This window comes from Tetrao urogallus (assembly GCF_951394365.1).
Source record: "Tetrao urogallus genome assembly, chromosome: Z".
Classification (NCBI taxonomy): Eukaryota; Metazoa; Chordata; class Aves; order Galliformes; family Phasianidae; genus Tetrao; species Tetrao urogallus.
Window position 1 is genome coordinate 4,432,339 of NC_136816.1, and position 21,196 is coordinate 4,453,534.

Here is a 21,196-nt window from a genome sequence, read left to right on the forward strand (position 1 = left end):
TTCTAAAGGGCATATTATGTCTTGCGAATCTAGAGATCACTATTTCTAGTATTATTTTCTTACGTAAAACACAGACTGATGGAAAAATAAAATACTTGTCTTGTTGGCACTGAGATAACTATTTGTTTTCTTGCATGTAATGTCAAAAGGAATCATTTTGTGATGTCAAAACAGTTCCATGAAGCTTTTCTAGATAACTTCCTGTTCTTAAAAATAAGATATTGAGTTACTGTTTTGTTAATGATATTTGTCAAATGTAAACTTCTGTCTGGCAGAGCCCTGCGTCAGGGATCATGAAGGCTAACATTGCGAAAGAGCTTTTGTCATAAGATGATTGTGCCTTCATTTTGAAAGAACAAGCCTTCTGTATAAGGAAAAGAATGGGAACTTTCCTCTCACTGAGGAGGTTTAGCAAGAGAATCACAGAATGGCCCAGGTTGGGATCATGAATCTCCAACCCCCCTGCCACATGCAGGCCACCAGGCTCCACATTTAATACTAGACCATGCTGCCCAGGGCCCCATCCAATGTGGCCTTGAACGCCTCCAGGGACAGGGCATCCACGGCCTCTCTGGGCAGCCTGTTCCAGCACCTCACCACTCTCTCTGTAAAGAATTTCCCCCTGACATCCAACTTAAAACCATTTCCCCTTGTCCTGCAGTTATCGACCCTTTCAAAGAGTTGATTCCCCTCCTGTTTGTAGGCTCCCTTTAGGTACTGAAAGGCTGCAACGAGGTCACCCCGCAGCCTTCTTGTCTCCAGGCTGAACAAGCCCAGCTCCCTCAGCCTGTCTTCACAGGGGAGGTGCTCCAGTCCCCTGATCATCTTCATGGCCCTCCTCTGGACCCTGTCCAACAGCTGCCTTGTACTGGGGGCTCCAGACCTGGACACAGTACTGCAGATGGGGCCTCCCAAGAGCAGAGTAGAGGGGGACAATCACCTCCCTGTCCCTGCTGGCCATCCGTCTTCTGATGAAGCCCAGGATACCATTTGCTTTCTGAGCTGCAAGGACACCATTGCTGGCTCACGTTAAGCTTTTCATCCATCAGGACTTCCAGGTCCTTTTCTGAGATGGGCAAGTGTCTAATTATAGATTCAGTTTCCAATGGCTGAGAATACTCTCTGTTGCCCTTTTAAGTGGATCTTAATGCAAGAGAAAGACTTAATTACTAATAATAGTCATATATAATGTCAGGGTTTTGATCTCTCTACATGCCCATGCTTCATTGATGGACATATTATATTGTTAGTTGTGCCTTTTGTGTAAGCTGGCATTCGTAATATCCCTCAATGCCTAGTACTATATGAAAGCAAGCTCTTAAATGATGAATTCATCAATTGGGATGGAAAGTATATAACTTTTTGAGAAGTCTCGATGTTTAATGTTTCGTTTGTATTTCATAGCGCTGGTATTATTGTTGTTACATTCAGTATTGAACAGCTGGGGAAGAAGTGACTAAGGGATATTCTCAGAGGCAGCTACTCTGAAGAATAACTGCTCTCTAATTGGACTTCTGGACTAGGTTTCTAGTAGAAATGTGACATTAATGATACTTTTTTTTAATGAGCATTTGTTGTTAATTAGCAGTATTAAAAACTGAAGGAGCTTGAGATATCCTTGAGATTGAAGTAGCAATTCTGTGAGTAATTGAACTCACCTAGCAGCATTTTACTGTCAAAATGAGCTAGTCTTGGATGTTGTTTCTCCTGCTTCCAGCTGTATGTTCTACTCTCTGCTTTATAGCTCTGGTGCTTCCTGGATTGTTCTGAATGATTCAGCTTGTAACTTGGCAGTTAAAAACAGAACAGTTTTCTGGGGTAATATGCTGAATACTTCAGGATTCGGAGGAAAAATGTAGTAGGATTGTCTCAGTAGCAGTGGTCTCTATGGTCAGCGTATTACACCTTAAGTAACTGTATTTGGAAGCTCAGTTTACTAGAACTTGTCATCAACTTCATTATTGTTAAAGTCACCATTATACTGTGACTTCAAATGCACATTTTTATGCCTGCAATGTGTAAACCTTGAATGTCTCTCAGGTGTGCACCAAGCTGTGCTCACTCCATCCACAGCAGAACACGACAGAAGGAAATATGATGATGAAACTCATAGGTTGTGATAATGACAGGGATATTGCTCACCTCCTGCCATCATAGATTAAGCGGATTTGATTTGAGGAAGATGAACTTAATTTTCTGCCCTTTAAAAGTAGAGTAGGATAGTAAGAAGAAAAAGAACAAAAAACAAACAGCAGAAAACCAAAACCAACGCAACCCAAAAACCGTATCTACCTGAAGGCCTTGCCTTTCACTTCTGCTCCCTTCACTGCTGTTACCTCTTCCCCTTCCCATTCAGTACAGGAGAAAGGGAACGGAAGCTGTGGTCTATTTGTATTGCTTTTTCTCTGCTCCTTCCTGCTCCAGCCTGACGTGTTTTCTCTCTTTAATCTGGCTAAGAGGAGTGAGGGCGAGAGATGCATGAAGAAGAAATCTTGCTGTGTACTTCTGAACAATGGTAAAAGCAAACTGATTCGTGGTTTGGAAGTCCAAAAGGTTGCTACTTTTCCTGTCTTTGGAAGAAGTCATGTCAATTTGCCTGGATTACTTAACTTTTATATGTTGTGAACTCTATCTTCTAACGATTTTGTTTCTGGAGTGTTATTACTGCTTTGATTATTTTTTCTTTTCTTTTTTTTCTTTTTTGAAGCCTCTCACTTGTATTAGCTTGAGGTACTGACACATTTTTTCTGTGGTCTTTATGTTCTGCATAACTTAAAAATACTTCATGTATTATGTTTGGAAAGAACTTTTTCATTCGTAAGTTCTATTATTAGAAGATAGATCTCAGTAACTTCAGGACATGAAGAAAATAACCACATCTTGTCCAGTAAACCCTTCTCACTGACTTTCCTTTCTTCCTGTCAGTGTGTCAGTAGTGTAGTAGCAGGCCTCCCATAAAACCATAGGGCTTCATTTTTACATTGTGTTTTGTTAAAGATAAGTGTATCTTAAATAAGTTCTGGAATGTGGTTGGTTGGGTAACAGTTCTTATTTTCTGTACTAATACCGCATATAGGGATTACAGCAACAATCAGGGCTCATCTTTAACTTGTGCTAACATGAAAGGTACTGGAATCTTGCTAACTTGTCGCTCTGGTAAGTGTCATTTGTCTCTTTGCTGGATTGGTTTGTTATCTGCAAAAACAAATAAATAAGGCAACAAGATTCAAGGGTGTGGTGAAGGTAACAGCCTCAAAAAGTGACGTTTGCAAATAAGACCACTTCTTATCATTTTCAGTTCAGTGCATGAGGGAATACTTTCTTTCTCCTTCTACAAAAACAATATTCCCTACTTTTTGAATATAAATGTATATATTCAATTATGACCCTCTCATTTGAGTTTTTTATTTAAATTTTAGAGATCTTAGCTTAGCAACTGAGCATTAAGTTACTGATGTCTTAGTATCTAGGCTCAGCTCTGAGGGACAGTTTATTCTGGAAGCTTAGAAGAAATCGAGTAACATCCACACCTTGTGTAATATTTAGTCAGGCTTCCAAGAGAAGGGTGTTACTGAGGTATGGCTTCAAGTCACAACACTGTGTTTGGAAAGGAATGTCTCTCTGCAAGGCTATTAGAAGCAATCCAAATGTCTTTTTGAGAAAAGTCCAGTCAAAAAGACTTCTCAAATTTCAGTGAGATGGTTTGAGAAATGAGTTAAAAATGCTTTATTTTGTGGCTGATAGTTTGGCTCTGGGAAGAAAGAGAACAGGATGTGCACCTTCTAAGGTTGTGTTTGCCAAAACTCAGTTCCTGGAGAAAATCAAATCCTAATAAAGCAAACCAAGCAGTTTGTGCTTTACTTACTGGTTGAAAATCCATTAAAATGTTGTATTTCCATAGATATTTAAAAAGAGGGAATATGGCTTTTAAATGCTGCACATTAAGTGCGTTTTACATCTTTGCTTTGTAAGAGATCTTTGTTTAAACATAAATAGTTTGCATGTGTGTAAGTTAATTGTGGTCTCTGCTGTGTTGTGATTTCAGAATGCTCAAGCTGCACTGCAAGCTGTGAATACTGTGCAGTATGGAAACGTGGCTATTACAAGTGCTTTTGCTCCTGAAGGTGGGGTCTCTCCAAGACACAGTTCTGTTCTTCGAATCATTGTTGAAAATCTTTTCTACCCTGTCACTTTAGATGTGCTGTATCAGGTAATAAAAATTGGTAAAACAAATAGTAAAATCTGTTTCTATGTTGCCGCTATAAATGGGGTTGTTTTTATTTTTTATTTTTATTTTTTAAGTACCTATGGGCCGTCAGTCATGCATGACTCAGCTTGAATAAGGACTGTCATTCCAACGTGATTTGTTGTAATTTAGAGATCTAGGCTTGAATTAGTTTTACTCAAACAAACAAACAAAAAAAAAACACACACACACACACACACACAAAAAAAAAAAAAAAAAAAAAAACCAAAAAAACCTAAAAATTGGATTAAACAGGACTTTTCTGTTGGCTTTTCATGATTTTTTCTTCTGCTTTGGTTGGTTGGTTTTGTTTGTTTCTTCTCTGGTTTGTAGTTCTTTAACTTAGTTAAAATGTAGCAAGAGTTCTGTGGAAGGAATAATGAACTCAAATTGCTACTTTGAATTTTGTGCCTAGGAACTAGTGAATTCTTGCCTTATTTTACTACTCCTTGTGCTCAGTAACTTTTTAAAGTTTGTGTTATATTTTAGCATTTTAAAATCACTCTTACAAGTTGGTACAAGGGATGTTACATGCAAGTATATTTGGTTGGGCAAATATTTTAAATTATCGTAGGCTCTTAGAATGTCGATTGCTTTGCTTGCTCAGAACTACAGTAATAGACTATAGCTATGAAAGACATTACTGTAATTCCTGCTTGTAATTATTGAGGATTTGTCAATATTTTTCTTTCAGGTATTGCAAAGAATTTCATACTTGAAGCTTTTATAAATACCAGTAAATCTTTGCAACACATGCCCCTAATATGATCTTCCTGAGTTAATATGATTTAAAATGATTAGCGATTTTTTACAAGGAGCTGCAGTCTGGACAAAACTGTTTTTGCTGCTCTGCTTAGCATCCCAAATGCTTATTATCAACACTTGCTATTTCCTCTTGCTTCCTTACGTTAATTTTTTCTCTTTATCCCTCCAACAAGAATGAATTAATTTGTGTGCTGCTAGCTGTCACTTACAAGTCAAAATTTTTGTGATCTAAACTTTGTTTATACCTTCAGATGTAATTCAATCAATAATAAATCATGCAGCTTGTATGTCAACTGCTTAAAACAATTAGTGTACACAGAATAATCTATTAGCTAACTACCAGTGCATAGCAACAGCAACTCCTGGATCTGACCTTGTGTGCTCTTGCTTTTTGTTATTGCTCTTGGGTTTTTTTTTCGTGTTTGATATTGACAAAGCAGACGGTGGAAGAAGGGATTCATATTATATTACTTTAATCTGACTGATGTTTACTTCTGTGCAGTGAAATTGTATTTCTCAGTGTTTACGTTCTCCAATAACCCTCAGTTAACTATTTTTGCAATAGGTCTAGAAAATCAGATAACGCTTGAAAAGGGAGCTTAACTGGAGTTCATAATGGGGACACTATCCTCTAATTAAAGCAGCACTTTGTGCATGATAGAGAGCTACAGTGCTGCAGAGAAACCTAACTTTGTGAGTGTGGAAAGCTAATAGAAATGAGAGAATTTTACCGACAAGTATAGTACCATATACTTATAGGCAGGCTGTCATACAAAACTTCTGTTTACATATAGTATTTATTTATTTGTTTGTTTATTCACAATCTGCCTTAAAATATCTATTGTAAGAAACAGAATAGCTGGTGTTATATTTGTAGAAACAAAGCTGTGAGGTTTAGCTTTAGAAACAAACAGGTATATCTTAAATGTCTATTTGTTTTTGTGGAAATGTGCATGGAAGCACACATTTAGAAACTGCACTTAGACCTTTCTTAAGGGGAAGTGTTTTGTGAACAGGAACTGGATAGCTAGCTTTAAATTGCTTTGAAAAAAAGTTTCTGTTTTGTCTTCTACCAGGAAATGGTGACTGTAGCATAAAATCCTGAAAAACTGGGCATGAAGTTTTAGAGCAGTGACTCTATGACTCTAAGGCTAATAGGCTGGAAAGAGATGCTTGTCCTTATCTCTTGTGTATCTTTCCCTTCTAGGATTAATATTTTTCTAGGGGTTCTGATTGCTGTGGTGCTTTTCTTTGCTTTAGAACTTTGTTCTAGAACTGCTGGTGCTTTCAAAACTCACTTTTCCTCTTTCATTGTTACTTCTGCAATCATTTCTTTGCACTTGCATGTTATGTCTTAACCTCGCTACATTTTTGTCCACATTCTCCATGTGTGCCCCAGAAGCTGTCATTATGTCACATGAGTGTTTCGTGTATTACATGCTCTCATTCTGAATGTACTCTGTATATATATATATGTGTGTGTGTGTGTGTATATATATGTACATACAAAATTTCAGCCTTTACAAACTTTTGTACAATGCCTACATTTGCAGTAAATCAAACACCACTCAATTATAAATTGATACATCTATAAATCGATAAAAGGATGGGTCTCGAGCAAATGCTTGTCTTGCCTCTTTCCTTGTTTTCCACTTAAGACAGTGGATCTATGTTGTTAATGTGTCTACAAACTACTTATTGGAGAGATATGTTTGATCATAAGTTTGCAGAAATTGCTTGAAATACAGGCTGTAAGGTTGCCTATCTTGACAGTTTACAGTCCCTATCTAACTGACTTGTGAAAGTCCATTTCTCATAACTCAGCTTTGACATGGGACATAAGCCTCCTTAGGCTGGTCTTATCTTTTTTTAGTCATTATTATTAGTTGTTAGAATTAGTTCATTGCTAATCCTTCAGAGGAATTTTATCCTTCTTCCCCATCTTTTATATATATATATTTATATATAATATAAATATATATGCATATAATATATATATATTATATATATGTATATATAATATATAATATATATATATTATAAATATAAATATATAATATAAAAATAAAAATATAAATATATATATTTGTTTCAGGTTAAAAAATATATATATTATATATATATATATAAAATATATAATATATATAATATATATATTATATTATATATTTATATAATATATATATTATATAATGTATATAATTATATATAATTTATATATATATATATATATATATATATATATATATATATATATATATATATATATATATATAATATTATATATATATATATATTTTTTTTTTTTTAACCTGAAACAAATTCTGATAGCAGTTCATTTCTATTCAGCTCTTACTAAAGGTATGTCTCAGAAAATTTATATTAAGTATCAAAATGCTGTTTTTGTTTTAAATCACAGAATGATTTTATTTATTTATTTATTTATTTTAAAGTCTGTATTTCTTTCTTCTCAGATTTTCTCTAGGTTTGGATTTGTCTTGAAGATTGTCACCTTTACAAGGAATAATCAGTTTCAAGCTTTGATCCAGTATGCTGAACCAGTGAATGCATATTATGCCAAAATGGTAAGTGCAATGTACTCACCGTGTTTTCCTCAGGTAAGATGGTCACTATGCTAACATTACTGATAGCTTGCCCATTAACTTTGACTTTAAGATGGTCACTATGCTAACATTACTGATAGCTTGCCCATTAACTTTGACTTTTTTTCATTCTAACTGTCTTGTTGCACTAGAATAACTTTGACAACCCTCATTAGAATGGTACTCTACCATCAAATGTAAGAAAGTGTATAGCACACAGACAGCAGTCAGTATGGTTCTACCAAATCAAAGTTTAGGGCTGTTGGTAGGGAAGACTAGTAGCTGTGGTTGTGACAGTAAGTCTTTTCTGTGTCAAACTAAACTGTTTTTGGTGAGGATTAATCTGAAGACTGGGTTAACCCTGAATGGTTGCCAGGTGCCCACCAAGCTACTCCCTGTTTCACTCCTCAGCAAGACAGGAAGACAATAAGATGAAAAGCTTGTGAGTTAAGAACAATATCATTTGCCAGTTACCATCATGGGCAAAATAGATTCAACTTGAGGAAGATAAATTTATTTCACATTGATACGGATAGTGAGAACTAAAAGCAAAACTAGAAACACCTTCCTCTCACACCTCTTCTTTTCAGGTTCTGTTTCACTCCTGTCTCTTCTACTACTTCCTCCTTCTGTAAGCAGTACAAGTGTGTGCAAAATGGGATCTGTGGTCAGTCCATAGCACTTGGTCTCTACTCTCCTTCCTCCCCATACTTTTCCCCTGGCTCCAGTGTGGCGTCTCTCCTGTGGAATATGGTCCTTCATAAAGGCTGCATGTGAACTGTAGCCCCTTCCCACAGGTTGCAGTTCTTCAAGAACTGCTCCAGGATGGCATGTAGTAATTCAGGAACAGACTGGTTTCCCCATGGGCTGCATGCAGCTCTTGCTCCACTCTGGGGTCCTCTCCATAGGCTAGAGCTCCAGCCCAGGCCTGCTCCTGCAGGGGCATGAGTCATACCTTAGGCTGTACCGCTCCAGGCCACATCCACTGCTGCACCAAGGGCTTCCCCACAGCTGCGTGGGGAGATCTGCTCTATGCAGTGCCCACAGCCTGCAGACTGCTCTGCCATGAGCCTCTCCTGAGCTGCAGGCAGCTGCTGCTCCGCGCGTGGAGCACGTTATGCCCTCCTCCTGTACTGACCTCGATTCTCTCATGTTTATTACTCCTCCCTCTGACAGCAGATGTGCAGTTTTGTTTTTTTACTCTTTCTCAAAAATGTTATCACAAAGGCACCACCAGTGCATTCTGCTTTCGAGCTGTCTGGAATGGGCCTAGTCCAGAAGGGTTGCCTTTATACTCAGCTTTGAGATGAAAGGCACAGAATATTTATCTATTGGTACTTGCCCTTTTTTCTCTTTTTTGGTACAGATAAAAATAAATTAGGAGGGAGGTTTGCAATAAAGTGTGTTGTACCTGAAAATTTAACCATTTGTTTCCAGGCTCTGGATGGCCGAAATATCTACAATGCATGCTGCACTCTACATATTGATTTCTCAAAGTTAAAAAGCCTTAAGGTGAAGTACAACAATGAGAAAAGCAGAGATTTCACTCGCTTTGACCTTCCAGCTTCTGATGTCCAACTACCCCTGGATCCAGCCATAATTGCTGCCTTTGGTAAGAAGGCCTTATTTTGTGATAAAAACGCAGTATGATCATTATGCTTTTTACACTGCATACTCTTAGGAGTTTTATTCTCTGGCTGTATAATAGATTCTGTTGAAAACAAACAAACAAAAGAACATTTTATGTATAACTCCAATTGTTAGACTCAGTAAAATTTGTGTGGAAAGCAGAAAATCCTATTCTAGATAAACGAGTATCTGAAACCTTGCTCAGATAAATGGTTATCAGAATATATTCAGGTGGGGAAATTATAAGCGTTGTCAAAAAGCTGTGTTTTTAGAGTGGTGTGGAATTATTTCATTGGTGTAAGGCAATATAATAGACATTGCATATCAGAAAAGTCAATGGCAGCCATTCAAAATTGACCGATTCCCTAAAGCTACTTGAAAGTAAATGTTTTAAAGTTTGCTGGTATTTTAGGATGACTGCTTCTTTAAGGAATGAACTATAAGAAATACACAAATTCTACAATTACATTTTATGGTTGCCTTCTGAAAGAAAATTTTAGTGAATTCCTTTAGTAAATTTTGAAAGTCACTTCCGCTGCATAGAGAAAGCATTATCTACTTGAAGTGACTTTGAGAAGCCCTGTTGGCATAAACAGCACATGCATGCTTGTTAGTTCAACTTTGATAAGTGCAAATCATCAAACAGATTAATTGCTGCCACACGTGTGTTCAAATACCACTTGGCTGAATGATGTGATGAAAAGACATTGGGAGTCATGTCAGTACTTATGCTTCCTGTTTTATTACTGGTACAGGCAGGTTTGATGGAGAACTATCTGAGCCATTCTATAATTCTATGATAAAGCAGGTATCAGAATAATGCATCCAATTTTACTGTAGACTTGAAGGTATCCTAATAGTAAAATTAAAATTTTTGAGATACTGCACTGTAAAAAATAAAAAATAAAATAAAATTAAAAAAAAAAATTAAAAAATGACATTTTTATGAATGTTCTGAATTTTAAAATCTTCCTCATCCATTCAGCATGGGCAGAAATACATGAATGAGTATGCTTTGAGAGGCATACCTGCCAGCTGTAAAGCAAATGATTTTACAAATAAAACATGCATCAAAGAGTTCCAGATCTTTCTGCATTAGTTCTGTTTGACAACTTTTACACGTATGATTTTGGTATCAATGTGCAACATACAGATCTCATTTGGCAGAATGAAAGCTCTTTATCTCTTCATTAACATTTCCATTATCATTCTTGGATTGTGAATAAGTGATTCGTATCTTTATTCATATCCTTATTGCCAGAACTTGTCAGCATAATGCACACGCTGGTGCATTATGAAGAACACAATGACTTGCTTTGGTCTGATGAATGTATTCCATTGTTTGTATTAAAGGTGCTTTGACACTACAGATAAGAGGAGGTGTGACATTATGCAGTATTTATGAGTACTTGATCTACGGTGTCTCTTTCATTTATTGTTATTGTGATTCATAACTGGTACTTCATAAGGAGCTGTATTATTTGTATCGACCATTTGTTAGTGAGCATAGCTTGCTTTTAGTCAGTGGTGAAAGTTTGAGTACTAAAACACTGCAGATTGGTGGGTTTCATGTACTGATTATGTGTGTCCTGATTTATTAAAATAAAAAGCCAACAGTCTAGAGTGCTAACATATGAAAGAATCCAGAAATCAATCATGCATCTAACACAACCTTACTTGTTACCCAAGGTAGTGCTTATCTCCACATAGTAGTATGAAAGCCAGTCAGCCACCTTTGGAGCAAGATCTTTCTACACTGGTATTCCAAATCTTTTTAATGCTTGTAAACGCAGTTGCTGTTTTTTTTTTTTAAAATGTATTTGTACTGGAAAGGTGCTTCTTCTTGAGAAGAAAAATATACTTTAGTAGCTACTAGAATTCAGAAACTCAGACTGGTTTTGGTTGTTTAATTATTTAGCCCATACTTTCTCATAAATATCTAGGAAATAGTGATATCTCATCATTGTAAAACATGGCATGATTTGCTTCCAGAAAATTTCTAGAATGCGTTTCAGTTTTATAAGCAAAAAATATTCTGGGCACCACAGATGTCTAAACTTCAATGAATACTAATCTATGCTGGGCTTTCATTGTCAAATTTGTCTAAATTGCATTTTAGAGAAGGACACTGAGAGACATATAATGTTAGACTTAAGAAGTGACTAAAAATGTAAACACAGAAATGTGGATTTCAATTAGAAGGGTTTTTTTTGTTTGTTTGTTTGTTTTTTAATTTTTATTCAAACATTTATAGAAGATGTAATCACAGATGAAAGTGAGAATAGCAGCGCTGGCAGCTTTCTCATTCCTGAAGTCTCTTCTGTTTTCCAGGAATGTTAAAGTCTCTGTTTTAATTAAATGTCTTCTATTACCAGGGTCCGAAGGTATCATCTTCCAACCACATGTAGGGACTAGTGGATTTGGCCCGTTTGCATACATTCCTCAAGGCGCTGGTAATGTTCTATCTTCAATTAAAACAAACAAAAAAAGCAAGCAAAAACCCAAACATGCGTGCACCAAATAAATAGACAATAAACCTAAAGCCATTAGTGCTTGCATTTGCATTTGGGGCTAGCAGTCTATCAGAATACACCTGGCTTCTCAGTAAAATTTCTTGCCATAATAAAAAACGTATGTTGATATAATTTTTAATTTAATAAATGAAAAAATGTAATGCTTTAAAAAGATTACCTACAAGGGAAGAAATTCTAAGTATCTATTTTTCTAAGAATTGAAAGTCTTCTTGGACATTTAAAGGTAAAAGGGGAAGTCTCCTCTTTTCTAAATATAAAAAGAGAAATAAGTAGTCTTCTAAACATGGCAATCTGTTCCTTCCTAGCACAGGATAAACTCTGAGCTGCCATTTGTATCCCCTTCTCAGTGGATCTGTTGCCGTGGCTCAATATTTCTTTATCATTAGAGGGGAAGTGCATTTTGCTTTATTAATCAGATACTTGGAATACCTTAACTTCCAAACACTGTTTTTATTGAAAATCAAATTTTTTGAGGAGCCTAGTCTGCTTTTGTCTTCTAAAATGTCCCAAGTGATGCTGTAAGTACAATTTCAAATCTTTCAATTTCACCTCTACCTGGAAAACTTTCTTTTCTTGCAGTCACCACATCTGTGGCATCTGTACGGATGAGTAACCCAAGTGTTCCAGGAAATTCTGTTTTACTGGTCAGCAACCTCAACCCTGAGGTAGGTTTGATCTGTAGTACTGATGCAAGTCACTACTTGTACCAGCTGCCAGAATCCTTATTGCAAATTAGCTTTAGTTGAAGCAACAAATGAGCAAAGTTCTATGCTGATAATACCAAAATCTGAGCATTACTTATGGAGCAGATCATCTTGAGGAAGCTCACGTGGCGTGTGCGGGACAACATGGAGATTAGGCCCTGCCAGCAAGGGTTCACCTAAGGCAGGTTCTGCTTGACCAACCTGATCTCCTGTGATGAAGTGACCCACCTGGTGGATGAGGGAAAGGCTGTTGACATAGTCTGTGTAGATTTCAGGAAAGCCTTTGACACTGTCTCCCACAGAATTCTTCTGGGGAAGCTGGCAGCCCATGGGTTGCACAGGTACACTCCTTGCTGGGTGAAAAACTGGCTGGAGGGCTGGGCCCAGAAAGTGGTGGTGAATGGAATTAAATCCAGCTGGTGACTTGTCACAAGCAGTGTTCTCCAAAGGTTGGTACTGGTGTCTGTCCTCTTAAACATTATTACTGATGATCTGGATGAGGATATTGAGTGCACACTCAATAAATTTGCAGATGACACCAAGTTGACTGGAAGTGTCAGTCTGCCTGGGGGTGGGAAGGCCCTACATAGAGATCTGGGTATGCTGGCCAGTAGGATGAAGGTCAGCAAGACCAAGTGCTGAGTCTTGTTCTTTGGCCACAACAAATCCAGGCAATGCTACATGCTTGAAGCAGAGTAGCTGGAAGGTTGTATAGAAGAAATGGACCTGGGGGTATTGATTGATGTTTGGCTGAACATGAGCCAGCAGTGTGCCTGGGTGGCCAAGAAGGGCAATGGCATCCTGGCTTGTAGCAGAAATAGTGTTGCCAGCAGGAACAGGGAACTGATCATTCCTCTGTGCTTAGTATTTGCAATGCCACATTGAATGTTGTGTTCAGTTTTGAACCTTTCACTGCAAGAAAGACATTGAGGCCCTGGAGCACGTCCAGAGAAGGGAAACAAAGCTGTGAGGGGTCTGGAGCACAGCCTTTATGAGGGAGAAGCTGGGAGAACTGGGATTGTTCAGTCTGCAGAAGAGGAGGCTCAGGGGAGACCATGTCACTTTCTACAAATACCTGAAGGGGGGCTGTGGCAAGGTGGGGGGCCAGCCTCTTCTCCCATGTAACTAGTGATAAGAATAGAGGGAATGGCCTCAAGTTGCACCAAGGGAGATGGTTGGATGTTACAGAAAAATTCTTCTCCAAAAAAGTGGTCAGATGCTGGAATGGGCTGCCCAGAGAGGTGGTGGAGTCACTGACCCAGGAGGTGTCCAAGAAACACTCAGATGTGATACTGAGGGACATTGTTTACTGGGGAAATATTGGTGATAGGTGAAGGGTTGAACTGGGTGATCTTAGAAGTCTTTACCAACCTTGGTGATTCCGTGATTCTATGATCTCTGTTTTCGTTTGAGCAAATTTCCATTACTGATAAAGCTTAAAAATTCTGTTCAGCAGTGGAAAGGTTCTAAGCACAATTTAGTGCAGGAAAAAAATAGTTTAGTAATGTAATGGTGAGTTTGTAATTAGTGATCTGTCTGAGGTTATACATGCAAAATGTTTGAGGTAGTACACAACATAGGGATAAACTCACTGATACCTCGGTGATATTACAGTTCTTAAGGTGCCATTTTATCATTGGGAAATCTAAAGAATTTTTCGTACATGAGAAGTCAGAGAAACTAGAGGGAAGAGGAATAAAGATGGAAACATGGGAAGTTACTTTTTTTCGAAGCATTGATGAAACGTTCCTCGTCTTTCATCCCAGAGCAAAGGAGCTGAGGGAAGGCCTTATGCAGCTGCAGCTGCTCACAGGAGCTGCGTCAGAGGAGGTCAGGAGGCAGGGTAAGGCTGTGCCCCAGAGGATGGAGGGCATGGCACAGCTCCCCAGGGCAGGGGCACAGCCCTGGGCTGCTGGAGCTTAGGGAGCATTTGGGTACTGCTCTCACGCACAGAGTTTGGGTTTGTGTGGTGCTGCGTGAAGCCTGGGTTTGGAAGGGACCCCCAGGGACCACTATGACTCCAGTTTGGCAAGCTTTCTCAGACTGAAGAGGAGGAGCATGGGTGTCCCTTGGTATAGCATATCTATAAATCCATTTTCTAACGTCAGTAAATGTGTCTATTCACTTTTCATAGTACCACGGAATTGTTTTTTCTCCTATGTGTTTGCAGTAAAACTGCCAAGGGAGTTACTGTTACAGTGGTTTGTTTGATAGCCTTGCACTTGTTACTCAAACTTTATGCATTAATGTGTACTTAACTAGAAGCAATCTACATCTCTTAATTAATAAGTAAGCTTTAGAAAGGCTGTAACATAATACAGAGTTTTACTTAACTGCTGATAAGCAGTTCTGCTACAGTGATTTTAAACTCTTGTTTGTTTTATGCTCTCACTGGATTCACTTAACCATAAATCTTATGAAATTAAGAGGTATTGTCAAAATGGAAGTCATTCATATTTCAAAAGTTTAGAGGTCTGTTGACCAATTCCTTTAATCTGTAAGTAATTGCTGTATTTTATACTTTTTTTTTTTCTTAGTAACAATTAAATTTCACATTAAGCATTAAAAGAAAGCTATAGATTCGGACTGTAAGACAAAGCAATTACACTGTTTTGTCAGTGTATCTTATCAAGTAATTACAGATTTCTGATGAGCTTTGTACAAATAATTATTTAAGATGGTTCTCTGAGCCTCAAGAGACTGCTTTTTCAGAATAAGGATATGTGAAGCATAGATCAGATCTATGTTTAGGACTTTGCTGCTTTACTTAATACTAATTATATCTAAGAAGTTACCATATAGAACTTTATACTGCAATGCATAATGCAACATAAACTGTTAGTGCTCGCTACGGGCAAAACTGTTGTCTCAGCTGAATAAAGTTCGTGTTGATTAGAGTGCAAATTCTCTTCCTTAGTGACTGGGGAACTTGATACATTAGGATTTAATGAAAAATCTCTGAAGAAAAATTGCTTATTTCAGGCTTTCTTTTCAAAGCTTTTAATCAGACAATTTAATTATCAGTCCATATGTGCTTCATGTATTAACAATTAAATAGTGTGCATATTAGTAACGTGTGGTCACGGGGACAAAATTGAAACAAAGCAAATGCATGTTGCTGCAACAAGTTTTAGTTTTTTAGGTGGTATCTGCAGTTTAGAAAAAACAAATGACTTACTGAATGATCTTTTCTACTTTTAGCGTAGCAAATTGCTTTGATTTGTCAGTGTATGAAATGCTGTCTTAGAAAGCTTAGAAAGAATAATTTCAAGTAATTAAGCCACTTAACATATTAATAATTTCTCCAGCTTGACAGTCTCTGAGTTTTGAGTGATGAAAATGCATGAGCTGAAGTGTTAGCCTGTTTATGTATTTGATATGTGCATAATAAATATGCATTAACAGGAATGAATACACTCTAGTTACTGATGCAAATGGCTTTTGGTGAAATGGTTTAATGCTGTTAGTGTTTAGAATCTCTCCCATTGTTTTAGTTTACCATGTGCTTAAGGTCTAGGTTTCTTCATTTGCCTGGCTTTAAAAATAATGCACTCATTTTATCATTTAAACAGGCCATCACACCGCATGGACTTTTCATCCTATTTGGTAAGATATGTCAAATGTACCTTTAGAAACTATAGGGCCAGAGCTCTTTTTACTTAAGTGGCAAATGGTGATTAATTACACTTCAGTTTTTCTGTTTTTGTCCAGAAAATGCACAAGAGAATGTGCTGGTTTTAAATGATGGTCTTTTGAGTCAGTGTCTGTAAGACACAGGTACCAAAAAGACAGAATTGTTGCAGTTTCAGAAGAATTTCACTGTGCGTTCTGATTTCTTCACTACAAAGAATGGCAAAGCAAAGTAAGATGGAAAAGCAAAGGCTGTCTTGGAGGAAACGGGCTACAGAAATGGCATATTTGTTATTTGCAGGGAAGAATGTTGACATGGTAATGTTTTAATACCCCTCTGTTGAGAGGACTTTTAACACTTGCGCTACTTAACAGCTGAACATAAACATGCAATTTTATTACTGAGATCCTACTTGGTGTGTGTTTTTTCCTATTTCTGAGCCTCAAAAAATAATATACAAGCTTGAAATATCTCCATATTAATGTTCTAACCTAATGTTCCAAGCTGTTTAATGAGATGATTATTCTTTGTTAAGCTAATTTTAGTGAAAAGCAGCAGACTTGCATGTGTGCTTTTTGTAGTAATACAAATTTTCTTTCTGAATTTTCATAGGTGCCTATGGCGATGTGCTTCGTGTGAAGATCATGTTTAAGAATAAAGAAAATGCTTTGGTTCAGATGGCAGATGCAACCCAGGCTCAAATAGGTACGGATTTTAAAGGCAGTTATGGTCCTAACTATCATGAATATGATAAAGCTCAGGAATCTGCCTTCTGTCAGTGGCTATATTAACCTAACTAAATCCATTATTGCCAGGTCTTCTACATATGAATTCTTGCTTTCAAATGTTGATATTGATTAGCTTGCTTTCATGTAAGCAAATGATTTTCCTGTAGTGCTTAAGAACAACCCTGCAAGTCTTAATCTGCACAATTTTTTAATAGAAACATTTATTAATTTTCCTGTGGTTTATCTATTAATAAATCATACACTTTTCATATACCTTATCTTATTGCTAGCTGTTTAAGAACAATGCCATTTTGTATTCCCACTGCATTTAGACTTACACTTGTTAAATTGTAATGATATGAAGGGGAAGAAACTTAGCCCACTTAGTAGAGATGGAACTTGCTGTTTAAACTGAGGACGTGAAATCTGACTCTAAATAGAAGGCAAGAGCAGTATCCAAAGAACCATTTTTAATTCCCCTCCGATCATCTGTTTTTGTGTCCCAATGATGTTTCCACTGATCAGCTATCAGCAACTTGAATGGACAGAAGCTTTATGGGAAGTTCATGCGTGCAACTCTTTCAAAACATCAGAATATTCAACTCCCTCGTGAAGGAGAAGATGACAACGGTCTGACAAAGGACTACAGCAATAGCCCGTTACATCGCTTCAAGAAGCCTGGCTCTAGGAACTTCCAGAACATCTTTCCTCCATCTGCCACTCTACATCTCTCCAACATCCCGTGAGTACTGATGTGTGTGGTCTTTGTGCAAAGAGAATGTTTCTTAGGTTATGCTCTTAAAGCCACAAACTCTAACTGGTGTATTGATCTTCTGTGTCTTCCTAAAAATGGGTCATTTTGCTGCATAATTGATTGAAACTGTAAATAACAAAGAGGATAATGGATTGAAAGTTATTGTTCTTCTTGACAGATTTTAATGTATATTTTCTTGGAAAAATGAATTTTTTCACATCTGAAGTTCTGTGTTATAAATTTTCCTGGAATATTAAGGGCATGCTTTTTGAGAGTTACACTGCATCAAATCTAAGATTAACACTGTTATGTAGTGTTGATACAGTTTTTAATCATTCTTACACTGTTTAAAGAATAGTCTTTACAGTCATTCAGAAAGCTTACAAAAAAGGAGTTATTAAGAAGCATGTTCTCTAAAACTGAAGCAACCTATTTTCCTTGCTAGAATGTTGTCAACAGTGTGTGAAGTGATAGCTCAACATAAATTTGCACAGGGTTCTTTTGTTCTCCAATTAATCTGGAGTTGGGGGGATGGGGAAGAAAGAAAACTACTGAATTTTGTTCAAATCAGGAAAAAAAAAAAAAAGATATTGGACACCTCTGAGATGATACTTGGAAGTAGACTTTCAAAATAGAAAATATGTGAAGTATGCTAGCAGTAATTAAAAGACAAAAATATTTCAGAAGCTACCAGTTAATCTTTATGCTTTCTGAATATATCCAAGGCAGGAATGGGAGAAGATGAAAAGCAATGGATTGAATCTGAAATATTTTTTGTAGCACACTGCAGTGCTAAATCATAGAGTCAAAGCCAAGATGTTTGAGCTGGGCTTGTGTTAGTGGGGTACTATTAGATGGTTGAATTTAATTTAGCAGTAAGAACTCGTGGTTTGCTACTGCTGCAAAGACTGTAGTCTGTGCTCTTTTACACGTTGAGAAGATTTTGATTTGTTTTGTTTGCTTTTAAACAGGACTTCTGTTTCTTTTGACGATATTAAGAGTCTTTTTGCAAGTACTGGATCTACCGTGAAAGCCTTCAGATTTTTCCAGTAAGTTCTCATTTAAAAATGCTGTGAGATCTTTCATCCTAAAAGATGGCTAATTGCTTTTTGGAGAAATTCCATTTGTGTGTAACACTATTTATAGGCAAAAGCTTAACAGCTTGTGACAATGCTTATGCTAATTCTAATCTTAAAATTTTAAGTGATTAATTGAAAATATTATGCTAGCATAACTAAATGGAAAATATTTGACCTTTGATAAATTCCGCGTGTGTTCAAAGTCAGGTAAGTTTAAGGAAAGTGAACATAACTCTAGCTTCTTGGAAAAGATATATAAGATCTGTATGAGTAAAATGTCGAGTAAAAGATTACAATGAATCTGTTCTAGCATTCATTTAGATACCTTTCCTATTTTATTTTGACATGATCACACCTGCTAGAATCTCATATACAGGGAGAACATCAGTGTTTTTCAGAGGGTTTTTGGCATATTTGGATGGGCTTTTTTGGTTGATTTTATTTTTTTTAAATATAATGCTATGGAAGAATGGCATGGCTGTAGGTTATCAATCAGTAAAACTAATTCAGTTCTGTTATTTCCCTGTTGTGAGGTGCACAACTAAATCTATTTCTGTCACTGCACCTGCATTTTGTGTAGGAAGAGCCGTATATGATGTGGCTAAAGAAATATTTGCATCACTTTTTTTGTGTGTTTATGACTACTACAATGACAATTTGATTCTAATTAATAATGTTTTTTGACGTCCTTCAGGAGAGATTGCAAAATGGCTCTTATCCAGCTGGGCTCTGTGGAAGAAGCAGTTCATGCTCTCATTGAACTTCACGATTATGACCTCGGAGAAAATCATCACCTCCGAGTTTCCTTCTCAAGATCTACAATTTGACTTTTCTGTGAACATTGCTTTTAAAACTGCACTGCAGTTTTCTTACTCTCATCAAATAGAGACTAAAGTAGCTGTGACCAATTCTGCTCTTAAAAGAAAAATCTTGTTCGTACACACAGCAAAGAATTAGGGGATAATCTTTTCTGATTTCAGCTGCCAGTATATGATCAAATCTTATTATTCATCAATAAAAAGATTAAATTTCTTTAGAAATAATATTTATCATCATGTTTCCTATTTTAACTTTACTTTTGAGAATATATGTTGAATTTTTGTTTCAGATTAGCCTTATGAAATATTTTAGAGTGCTTTTTCAATATACCAAACTGAGAATGTTTCTAACAAGACAATAAATCCACTCTACCCATATTGAATACTGATTTGAATGTGAAACAGAGCTTGGCTTTCTTGACGAAAAAGCCGAGCGCTGGTGGCAAAGGCCCTCTGAACAGTATTTATGTTACTAGAGTGTGTGTTCACACTTTGGCAAATCTTCACAATAGCTTTTTTAAAGCATAAACTTTGTGCTGTTCATATGGGTTAAATTATTAGAGGAAAGGCAGTGCCTTTTCTTAGCAGAGTAAAAGATGTTTGAGTTTCTCCAAGCTGTGACATTAGAGTTTTAGCTTGACTTCATCCTGGAATGGAAGTTTGATGTGTTATTTTACTATGAAGTGATATTGTGTAATAGTATTTTGAAGAAAATAAGAGGAGAAAATAGTCCTGATTTCAAAGAGTTTTTTACATTTCTTTAAAGAATAAAATGTTTACAATCTTATAGAAAATATTCAGGTCTGTGATGGCTTAACGAATTTTTAAGAAGTTATTTTTGGTAAGGTCATCTTTGGGGATGAAAAATTAAACCTCAAGAGTTTTTTGTATCAATATACTTACTGTGTATTTACTTAATTTCTTATTATGTGCCTTACTGTGTGCTTATGACACAACAGCTTTGAGTTTTATCTGAAATATCTTGAAAAATGTAATGCAGGCTTTTAAAATTCTTTTTTTTTCTTTTCTTTTTTTTTTTCTTGTAAATATTTTCCTAACTGCTATGTTTGTGTTTTCTCCCCTCCTGTCTCTCCCATCCCCAGTAATATTCAAACTTCTAGTCTCTGGTGCTTTAGTGTAGAGATAAGGTAGAGGTGGAAATTAAGTTTAAAACATTAAGTTTAAAGCAGAGTCCTGCAGACCTCTTTGAATTTATCTGGTTGCAGTTGTCTGATACCTTTATTTGTCCAAAAAAAAAAAAAATTATTCCCAGAAAAATGCATAACAAAGAGACAAAATAAAACGATGCATAAAGAAAAAAGCAAAAGAGCAAACTCCACTCCAATTTCTGCAGCTGAACTTCCTGAGGGATGGTGTTTCAAATAGTTCTTTTTCAGGTTCTTGAGTTTACCATGAAGAGCATTATTTCATTTCCCAAGAAGTTCAGTACTGAACTTCCATTTCTCTTTGGAGAATGTGCTGTGATGTAGTCAGATTTTTGTGTAGAACGTTATGAACATGACTATTTCTGTCACTAGAGAGTTCTTTTTTCTTTTTAAGGGCTATTTCTTTTCAGAATTTACCAAAAATATGTCACTTTTTAAAATGTGACATATCACATTTGCTTGTTTATAAGTACTGCAGAATTTTTTGCCATTCATTCTTTTCGTTTATTCACGATTTTTATTAGTTGTAAAATTCCTCC

The 21,196-nt window shown here is 36.5% G+C and overlaps 1 protein-coding gene across 1 annotated transcript in view; it reads left to right on the plus strand.

The window, feature by feature from the left end:
- Nucleotides 1-19,500, plus strand: part of PTBP3 (polypyrimidine tract binding protein 3) — a gene marked incomplete at both ends in the record, with an annotated part of 42,423 nt that extends 22,923 nt beyond the window's left edge. Inside the window, 10 exons of the mRNA XM_079548348.1 lie at nucleotides 4,046-4,210; nucleotides 7,486-7,596; nucleotides 9,052-9,226; nucleotides 11,619-11,696; nucleotides 12,357-12,442; nucleotides 16,054-16,087; nucleotides 16,725-16,817; nucleotides 17,366-17,582; nucleotides 18,566-18,643; nucleotides 19,368-19,500. Of these exons, the coding sequence (XP_079404474.1) occupies nucleotides 4,046-4,210; nucleotides 7,486-7,596; nucleotides 9,052-9,226; nucleotides 11,619-11,696; nucleotides 12,357-12,442; nucleotides 16,054-16,087; nucleotides 16,725-16,817; nucleotides 17,366-17,582; nucleotides 18,566-18,643; nucleotides 19,368-19,500 (1,170 nt within the window). The remainder of the gene's footprint in view (nucleotides 1-4,045; nucleotides 4,211-7,485; nucleotides 7,597-9,051; nucleotides 9,227-11,618; nucleotides 11,697-12,356; nucleotides 12,443-16,053; nucleotides 16,088-16,724; nucleotides 16,818-17,365; nucleotides 17,583-18,565; nucleotides 18,644-19,367) is intronic.
- Between the last annotated feature and the right edge of the window lie 1,696 nt (nucleotides 19,501-21,196).